The 10206-nt window shown below is 41.2% G+C and overlaps 2 protein-coding genes across 6 annotated transcripts in view; one reads left to right on the top strand and one right to left on the bottom strand.

Moving 5' to 3' along the window:
- The window catches only part of LOC113824052 (DNA-(apurinic or apyrimidinic site) endonuclease 2), a 574593-nt gene extending 568730 nt beyond the window's left edge, over positions 1–5863 (bottom strand). Inside the window, exons 1-2 of one of the 3 annotated variants that reach the window (XM_070122711.1) lie at positions 5672–5824; positions 4911–5076 (exon numbers count right to left, since the gene is read on the bottom strand). Coding sequence is in view for 1 of the 3 variants with exons in the window: in XM_070122709.1 (XP_069978810.1) it covers positions 5672–5792 (121 nt within the window). In the remaining 2 variants the exon portion in view is untranslated. Of the gene's footprint in view, positions 1–4910; positions 5077–5671 lie in introns of all 3 variants that reach the window. The other 2 variants (XM_070122709.1, XM_070122712.1) reach the window with 2 other exon arrangements.
- Positions 5864–6230: 367 nt separating this feature from the next.
- Positions 6231–10206, top strand: part of LOC113827286 (oxysterol-binding protein-related protein 6) — an 83195-nt gene continuing 79219 nt past the window's right edge. The window contains exon 1 of one of the 3 annotated variants that reach the window (XM_070122705.1): positions 6231–6464. In XM_070122705.1, the coding sequence (XP_069978806.1) occupies positions 6444–6464 (21 nt within the window). In that variant the 5' untranslated portion in view covers positions 6231–6443. Of the gene's footprint in view, positions 6465–6484; positions 6576–10206 lie in introns of those variants that run through there. The other 2 variants (XM_070122702.1, XM_070122704.1) reach the window with 2 other exon arrangements.

Below are 10206 nucleotides of genomic sequence, written 5' to 3'. Positions count from 1 at the left end.
TAGGACACTGTAATATATAGTGTATCAATGTATGTGATCTAGGTGAACTACACACCCTGCATTCTTGTTTTTGCTCACTTGTTTGAATGCCTAACTTCCAGTAGTATTTATGTATAATCCTCATATACACACTGTTTATCCATTTGCCCTTGGCCTTCCAATAAGCAAAGACTGTGTTCGTCGCTAGATGCATATAGTGTCTCAAAGTGTCTCAATCACTTCGCTCTTCCTGGCATTGTCATAGTCTAACTGTATCCTCTTGATATTGCTCCTTGCCTGTTTAAGAGTGCGCATGCACTGAATGTCCACCTCAAGCTTTCTGGTCGCTTCCTTGGCAATCTCATCAACAGCTTCATTAAAGGTGATACCTACATGCGAAGGGATCCATTCAAATGTAATCACTCACCCCTGACCTCGCAACCTATGAGCTATCAGTGTTTAATGTTTGAAACAAATAGATGTGCGAGACATCAAAGGTCATACAGCACTATGGTAAAGTATTGTGTTGGAAAGGGCAAAGAGGAATAAAAATTACGATAAAATGTGTTAGATGTCAAAGGTTTGAGTGCGTTATAGGATAGTATGGTAGTGGAAAGGGAAAAAGGGAGTAGAACTAGAGCAGAAAATAGTAAAAATGGGGAGGATTAAGAAGGTAGGGCGATTGAGTGAATTATAGTGTATCTGTCACTGGTGAATTGCATTGCATCTATGATTGGGGAAGGAATAAGGACATTGTTCAAGGAAAACAGAGGTGACTGTTGGAGATGTAGGAGATGAAGAATTCGGGGGATGAGAAAGGGGGACTGAGGAAGGTGGTGAAGTATCAGGAAGAACGTCTGGAGGCGAGGGGTCTGAAGAAGGACACTGTTGTGAAAGAGGGGATTCGTATGAGTTGTCTTAGTTGTAGGGGATTAGGTATCTGAGGGTTGAGGTACAGGATCAGGAGTAGGTGAAGTAGTGTCCAGGGGTTCAATAGGGAAGGTGGGGTCTGGGGAGGGGTATTGTGATAAATGAGATTCACATGTGTATCCAGGAGGGAGTGGGAGAGATAGTAGAGGATATATAAATATATATTTTTTTTTTCTTTTTTTTTTGTGGAGGGGGGTATGGGGGGTTGAGAAGATAAGGTATGTGGAAAAAGATGGGGTTTTGGGGGGATTTGGTTTGAGTGGTTGAGAGGATGAGGTATGTTGGGAAGGGGTAGGGGGAATATAAGGCGGTAGACCAATTGAGTGAATTGCATTGTATCTGTGATTGGGGAAGGAACATTGTTCAAGTAAAACAGAGGTGGCTGTTGGAGTAGTTGGAATAGAAGAATTGGGGGATGAGAAAGGAGGACTGGGGAAGGGGGTGAAGTATCAGGAAGAATGTCTGGAGGGGAGGGGTCTGGAGATAGAGGGCGGGGCTGCCCCGGACTCTGCCCGCCCGCCGGCCATGGCCCGCTGCTGCGTTGGAGTGTGAACCCCGATACAGCGTCACACTGGCAGGACGCCCGGCAATGTTTATTTTTCAGGTGTCTCATATGTGGAACACCCGTCATTAGTGGGTTAAGGCTTTTTTCTTGGCCTTCAGCAATCTACCTTCCAAATAGCTCATGTTAAATAAATCTAATAGTTTAATGTTTGAAACAAATAAATGTGCTGGACATCAAAGGTCTTATGGTAATGCATTGTGTCAGAGAGGGCAAAGAAAAGTTAAACACTACAATAAAATGTGTTAATGTCAAAGATTAGAGAGCACTATAGGATAATATAGTAGTAAAAAGGGAAAAGAGGGGAGTTAGTGAACTAGAGCAGAGATTAGTAGACAGGGGAGGGTTTAAGGAGGTATGGCAATGAGGGAATTATAGTGTATCTGTCACTGAGGAAAGTATAGGAAAAATATTGAAGGAAAAATAGATGGCTGTTGGAAAAGTAGGAGAATATCTAGGGTGAGGGGAAGGTGCTTTATGTCAAAGATTAGAGGGTGTTATAGGAAAGTATGGTAATGAAAAGGGAAAAGAGGGAAGTAAATGAAGTAGAACAGGGATTAGTAAAATTCAAAAGGTTAAGGGGATAGGGTGACTCAGTGAATTTCATTGTATCTGTGACTGGGGAAGGAATAGGGATATTTTTCAAGGAAAACAGAGGTGGCTATTGAAGAAGTAGGAGAATTTAGGGCATGAGAAATGGGACCGGGAAAGTCGGGTGAAGTATCAGGAAGAATGTCTGGAGAGGAAGGGTCTCGAGAAGTACATTGTTGTGATAGAATTTTGGATGTCTTCAAGGGTTTCTGGAAGGGAGGTGGGTGAAGAGGACTGAAAAACAAAGGTTCTCTTATGAGGAGGAGAAGAGGAGATAGATATCTGAGGGGCAGAAAAAGAGGAAGGTGTAGAAGAGGATGTAGCAGGAGAGGGCGGAGTGAAACATTTAGTAGTTTAGATGGGGAGAGATACCTGGGGAGATGCAGAAATACCTTTTGAAGATGGTGGGGAGCAGAGCAAAGGACTGTTTAGGAATATGTTGAGAGAAATACCTCATTGTTGTGCTTTTTGTCTTGCCTCATGAAGAGCTAGGCCTAGTTTAAATCTAAGGACTGCTGCCTCACATTCATACTTATACGCAGGGCAGCTTCTGTAAAGTACATTATGGGAGCATCCACAATTGGCATATGCATGTGACTGAGCAGGGCAATTTGAACGGTCATGATGAGGTTGGGCACATAGAGGGCAGTAGCCTGTAGTGCGACAATGTTTGGCTGGGTAGCCAAAACGCCAACATTTCTGACATTGACAGGGAAGGGGTCAATATGGTCGGACATAAGACAATCCACCAATATAAACTTCATGGGGATGTGTTGTCTATGGAAGCTAATCTTGGCAATATTGACATCAGACTTACACTGGGCTCTGGTGCCTCAGCTGGTGGTCACTGATATGTCTCTGAAGGATGTAAACAAGAACCTTGCCTGGTATACTGAGCAGCGTAATGCTTCGATGATTGCTGCAGTCCCATCGATTCCTTCCCTTTCCCCTTTCAGAGAGGGATGACTATAACCCTCAACAGGTCAGGGGGAATAGTACCAGGCCAGCATACAAACCCTGCTCCATAGGTTCACCATCAGGCTTTAAAAAGTTCAGCTGGGATGCCACAGATAACCACTGGTTTACCACTCTTCAGCTTGAAGATCGCCCACTCAACTTCAGTCAGGGAGGGTGGATCCTCGTTAATGGTTGGGTCCAGCAAAGGGATGGATCTTGACATTACCCATATCTAAGTTGGTGGCTCAACCTGGTACAACTGTTTAAAATACTCAGCCTAAAGGACCCACAAATCAGAATCTGAGATGATCTGGTCACTTACTTAGCGGACTAGAGGGATTGGTAGGCAGGACAAAGGTCATTTACTAAGAAATGGCTTTCGACCTCTGCAAGACTCCTAATAAACTACTCCTTGTCCCCTCTCAACAGTGACCTAGTCCTGTGCATCTGGGAAGAATGCAATTTGTGATCCCATCAGGCAAAACATATAATAAGCTTCTGTGGCTTCCATTGTCTCCTGCAAAATTCTGTCTTGCTCTTGGGCATTCACCAGTCAATTCTTAAATTACATTGAACATTTCAGGTGAGAATGTTTGGTTTCTCTTGGGCTTTGCCCCACTGGGCTCACACCGGGTTGCCGGCTGTCAGAGCGTAGGTGGGATGAGTAGCTCTCATTCCCATCCTGCTCCCCATCAGTCAGCCTCCCAACGAGACCCACAGCCTGCCTCACTGACTGGGTGGGAGGGGCAGTTATCCTCTCCCCTGCATTTCCATTTATATGTTGCTGCCAGTGAGTTTTATATGAGGGGAGGAGGACTGGCAAGGCCCAACTTCCCTGAGCTGCTCATTTACCCCAGGGGGCTGAGGGGCATGTCCACATACCAATGGGCTATGATTCTGTACTTTTAAGGCCTCCTGCAGCTCCAAGATCCCCCACAGTTTAGAGTGGAACGGCAAGCTGCTCAGTTTCCATAAATGGCCATGAGGAGGCACTGCAGAAGTCTCAATGATGGAAAAGCTATAAACTGACAGAGGGAGCCAGCAGTGGCAGCTAAAAGCAAGAAGGTAGGCAAGCACTTAAAGTGCTTATGTAAAGTAACAACTGAAAATTTTAAAAAGGGAGAATTAGCTCGCAAACTATCTCTCTAATATGAGCAAGAAAGGAAATCTGAAAATAATTCCCCAAAATTGATTTATTTCGATTTTCCGAAGTCAAGTTATATTTTCCCGTGAAAATCCGGAACCCAGATGTGTGACGTCAATTCCAGAACACGATCACAGCATTCTCTGCATTCAATACATTGTATAACATGGCGGACTTACTACAAGACTATAGCGGCAGTGAAATCAGTGAAGTTTCATCAGATTATTCTGGCGAGGACATTGGTACAACTTCTTCAGAGGGTGCCTATGTCTTCAAAGAGTTGGAAGAGGAATATCAAGGTTTGATGGTTGTTGGACCATACATGCACGAGCCCAACACTGTGGATGTCATGGAAGTTGTGCCAAACCAGCCAGACATGGAGTGGCGTCAAGACCCGAAGAGATTGAATGAATGGTAATTTTCTAAATTATCTTTTATAGTCGAACGTGTGATTCCACCTCTGTATGGTACAAAATTCCTGCAGGCTGAGCTATCTCTTGTCTGCACCCATGGCATAGGCCTACATCCATTCGCGAGTGGAGGGGCATCGGTATTTATTTGTGTTGTGCTTTATGGGGTGTACCTACCCTACCTCTGTGTAGTAATACATGCACACTTGCAATGCACTCTGCACACTGTGTCGTACCCACGCAATGAATGTTTGCTACGCCACCAAGCAAAAGCGCTCTTTCAGAGTTTGTTTTGCTCTATTGTGATCATGACAAATATACATTGGAAATGGCCTACCGTTTTACAAATCCCATGTTGTAAGCCATTCTGTTCGCAAAGCAATTGGGCCCGAAGTGTTTCAGGCAAAGTACGCTGATTGGCACAGGCTGAAAGTTGCTCCGCTTGGCATGCACAAAAGTGTCCACTTCCTTGCTCTGTCGCGGTCCTTTGGTCATTCAAATAGCTGGTGACATGAATGGGAACAATGAATTGCTACACAATGCCACAGCATCCTTTGTTACAAACTTTAATAGCTTGAAACTGGGACAATTACATGATATCCTTGATTCACGGGTGCACTGCATGTATCACGCTATTCAACAAGATTTTCCCTGGTCCTGGGAATGATGTCACAACCGGGGATTGCCGAAGACCACCGAGTTTTACATCTTCATTTCTAAGGGCATTGCTATGGGATTTTTGGGGATACCTGAGGGTCACTTCGAAAAAATTTTCTGCATGAATAGGCTAAGCATACATTATTGAACAATATTCAAAGAAAAACCAAAGCACTATAATTACTTCACATATGCCCTTTAACATTTCTTTGACTACCACACTATTGCTTCCCATCACCCTGATGAAACACCCACCCACCCATTAGAATAATACATTTGCCCTTCTAGTATTGTTTCCACATGTAAAATAACAACTTTTACATTAACGTTAAATAGTAATTAATAAATCTGAATACGTAAAGATTGTTGTCATATGCATTTTATTCCGACAATAAAAGATATTCAGAACTACTGCCACCTGAGACACTTTGTCAAACCTACGGGTTACTTTAGTCTCTTGAAGACAAATGATGTCTGCCTCTAAAGAATCCAGGAATTGCTTCATATTAGTCTTAAATGACCGTAATCCATTGATATTCCAGCTGAGGATGCGAACTAACATGATTTTAATTCAACTCCTCATACCACGGTGTGCAAATTCAACAGCAGGCGCTTTGTAAGTAGAATCAGCTGATTGGCGTTCGAGTTTACTGAAAGTCTCTTTTGGAAACGTTTCGTTACATATATGCAACGGCTGTTATTTTTCCTTTAAAGATAAATATTGTGGTATCTACTTTCATATTATATAAGCGTCATTAGAATTCGATACATAGTTTATTTGCGAATCCTCTAATTCTGTGATATTCGGATTTCTTTTTTATTTAGATTTAATTAATTATACGATAGTCAGTAAGGGGCAAAATGAATGATCCAGAGAGGAAAAGATTCATAAAAATCATTCAAGCAAGTCCAATCATCTGCAAGGTGTCTGCAGTATAGATGAAGTTATAGGTTACTCGAAAGGGCATCGGATTGCACTTTGACGAATATTCATTTCATATTTAAAGTTATTATTTGCTACATAAACCTTTGCAAAACAATATCAAGAGAAGTAGAAATCACCAGCGAGAAACCATGAAGGCATTATTTATCTATATGTCGTAAATAGTCCTGGTATAAAGATTTAGAATCTGTTAAATACAGGCCTGTAATACCCTGAGTTTGTCGTTTATACAAGTCTCTCTTGACAAGTTGACGGTAGGCATCTGTTGTGATGGTATTCACAAATTATCAGGTTAGTTGACTATCAATTGTTTTATGACTGGGGGCGACGGGCAGGACAAGCAATCAAGAGACAAAGTCAAATAATATTACACAGGACATAGTCCCTGAACTGAAGTGAAAGGTAAAGGTTAAAGTTCGGTTAAGTTAGGACATCAACCGAGGTTCTCAGCCGAAAGTTGTATCAGAGACAAGTTTTCGTCATCACCAAGCCATCTAAGCAAAGATCAGTCAACAATCTGCTATTGCATGAGCTAAAGAAAAAAAGGGAAGGTGGTCAGCAGAAACACAGAGCGTACTTACAGAGTAGGCCATTCCCATACTGTAAGGGTCCCGTTTCAGCCAGCCATCTTTTAGACGAAAAAATATAAATGCAAATGATAGAGGAAATGATTCTAAGAAATTTATCTTCTATGTACTTCTGTCACAACTCAAAAATAAGTAAGTTATGGGATAGACAGTATATAAAAAAATTACCATCTGATATCCTGTCGGTAATATTTTTTCAAATAGTTCTGCCTAAGGGATCATAATGATTTGGGGGTTATTGTTGAAGACTGCGAAGCACCCACACAGAGACGAAAAGCGTTTTAAGCAGGGAAAGTTCTTGCCTGAAATCTCAAGCGTTTTTCTTGCTAACTCAAGCATTTCGCTTGCTTTCTCAAGCGACCTCCGTAGATAGCGGCTTGACTTGAGCTTGCTAAGTCAAGCGGTGTACCGTCACCATGGCAACGGCGTCGGTCGCGTACCGTACTGGTCACGATCCTTTCGAATGCGGGCGTTAGCCAGGAACTCCGCTTAATATCTTATCAGATAAATAATTTTTTCACAGTATTTGATTCTGTAATTTTCTTAAAATCATATTAAAAGAAATTGAAATTAACTGAAAACGAAAGGAGATATTGGAGATTATGGGAATAAAAAGTTTTACTTATGAATAATAAATGATTATAAGACGAACAATTTTCCTCTTATTGTTAAACTTCTCGACTTTTTAAATGAGAATATATCTGCTATTTTATGAAATAAAGAATATTTCAAGTGAAAAAGTCTGAGAAATTCTAGCAACATTCTTCTATTGATATCATATTCGATGATTTGTTATATTTAACCTCATAAAATCGGATATATGGGAATGGGTAGGCCTATATTCATTTGTTTTGATAACGCGTCAGAATGAAAGGGCTGTCAATCTAAAGTGTGTGTCATTGTTTTAGAGGCACTTTATATGAATATAGGAAAAAATATAGCGCTTTGTTAAGATGTTTGGGTAGATTTATTTACTTCTCTGCCATCTTGATGCGGCGCTAGCTTGTCAGCTGTTTTGAATTGCGCGCTCAAAGTGTTACCAACCGCAGGTGAAATAAACTCCACCCTCGACTTGTGCATAAGTTATCTCTTTCCGAGATTGTTGGTGGGAATATTGCTTTTAAAACCCAAGTATGTATATTTCGTGTGGTATTTTGATATTTATATGCTCATCAAGGACTGTTATGATTTGTACTTTATAAAAAGACATTTCCACATGTCTGGCATCACTGAAGAGGGCCTGCATGCCTTGGAAAGCGTTTTAAGCAGGGAACGGTACAGCGCTTGGCAAGAATTCTTGCCAAGCGCTCCCCTGCTTAAAATGCTTTAAGTTCCAAAGGGGGGAAGTGGGGGTAATGGGAGGTGGATATCACCATAAACCTGTAAATGTCAAAACGTAATACACACCATTTAAAAAACGTCTAAAACTATCGGTCAATATGCATAACAGGGTGGGGTTTTGCTTTCAAAACAATTTTGATATTTTTTTTGTAGGTAATCCATTGACTTAAACGAATTGTTGAGAAGTGACAATTTTTTTGAGGTGCACTGATGGCAATGTTGATAAAACGGAAAAACGGTGTTTTGCTGACTTCCTAAACTGTTTGTTAGAGAATTTTCTATATTACCTCTGCTGCTCCGATATTGACGATTTTGGTATCGGATTCTTCTCACTTTATACAATACAAATATGTAGGTTTTATTGCGCGGAAACTCCCCATTAGCGGCAAACTTTGCGACAATATCAGAGTGGCGGACTTAATATAGAAATTTACCCTAATAATATGACCCACAGTGAAAATTACTATGGTTATTCACATGACTTTCCGTTGCAGGGGGCTGTGCCCCCTGCTGCCGCCCTCCAACCCCTGTCGAGGAAACAAAGTATCCCCCACGTATTCACGGCAGGATAGAATGCACATGAACTAAATGCATTGAGAATAGCGCAAAACCCGCCAAGCCGACGAGGGCGGGCCACCCGCCGCTCTTCTGTTCATGGTATGCCTTGTTGAAACTGATTATACTACAATCGTCTCAGTATACAATGCTGACTATGTCAAGGTTTTTATGCAGTGGGAATGCTATGTTGTAATTGTAATATTACGTCCGCCGCTCCGACATTGACAATCTTTGTGTAACGCTCTAGCCTGCTGTGAATACGTGGTGGAGGTTTTGTTTCCTCGGCGGGGGTTGGGGGGACGGGAGCTCCCCAGGGTGGGTCGCATTGGAAAGTCACGAGAATAACTATAGTTATTTTTACTGTGGGTTATATTATTAGTGTTATTTAACCCCGCATTTTCCCTGGAACCTTTCATGCCCTCTCCTGCTATTGGGGCCAAGTTTGTCACTAATAGGGGGTTTCCGCGCAATGAAAACTATATATTTTTAATGTGGACAGTGTGAGGAATCCAACGATACCAAAATCGTCGATATCGGAGCGGTGGAGGTAATATAGAAAATTACCGTTTGTTATAAAACTGACATGAATACAAATGCATATTAACCTAAAATCATAATAATATACTAAACAGGTCCTTAAAATTATTGTGAACAACTCTACAGAGATAGTAAATTCCCCAACGATGCAAATGTCTCCAAAATATGCGTAAAACTAAAGTTCTTAATTCAATATGACGTTTATAGTTCTGCTTTTTTTTCGATAATGTTTAATGATATTGTCGGTCTTTATCTTGACCGACAATATTGTCAGTATGAGTAAATGTTGCGCAGTGCTTACAATGATCGGCGTGCTCTCCGTGCCTGTCTCCAATATAACTAACACATGTCCAATATATTAACTTGAACAGAACCAATTACGTCTGTCAGACATTACCGATTTTGAGTTTTTTTATAAACGCTAGCTGCTTTGAAAGCCGTTGTAGCTTCATGCCGGGCAACTCCGTATGTAATCCTAATATACTGTACGATAGAATTTACCCTCGCATTTGTCACGCTCGAACTTTATTCCCCTTTAATATAATGCAACCATGGGTAATGATGTTCAATTTACTAAGATCAACGCACAGAACTAGGGCAAAATTGATACCATCTTAGTCATATGGGACCATTGTATTTACCACAAAATATTCACTGCATATCACAGAAAGTACACAACACCCTCAGACAGATGGAGTTTGCCATGTTCGTTTTCTCCAAGTTAGCACAAAGCACTAGTAAAGGGGGTGGGGGTCCATGAGGGCTTCCCCTCCCTGTTTAAAAAATATACTGAATGTAGGAAATTTTTTTTGGGGGGGAGGGTCGCAAGAAACCCAAGTTTTGGGTCTTACTCTGTGGTGGGTGCATTAGTGTCGCTACAAAAATGCATTATGTCGTAATAATAACTCAAATAGATAGCACAGCAACTTATGTCTATATTTTAAATAGTTGTTTATTATGCATGCTAAAATATATAAAGTTTATTGAAAATCACTCGCATTAACCTCTTT

The sequence above is a fragment of the Penaeus vannamei genome, chromosome 6 (assembly GCF_042767895.1).
Source record: "Penaeus vannamei isolate JL-2024 chromosome 6, ASM4276789v1, whole genome shotgun sequence".
In the NCBI taxonomy this organism is placed as follows: Eukaryota; Metazoa; Arthropoda; class Malacostraca; order Decapoda; family Penaeidae; genus Penaeus; species Penaeus vannamei.
This window is presented reverse-complemented; position numbering and strand designations above follow the sequence as displayed.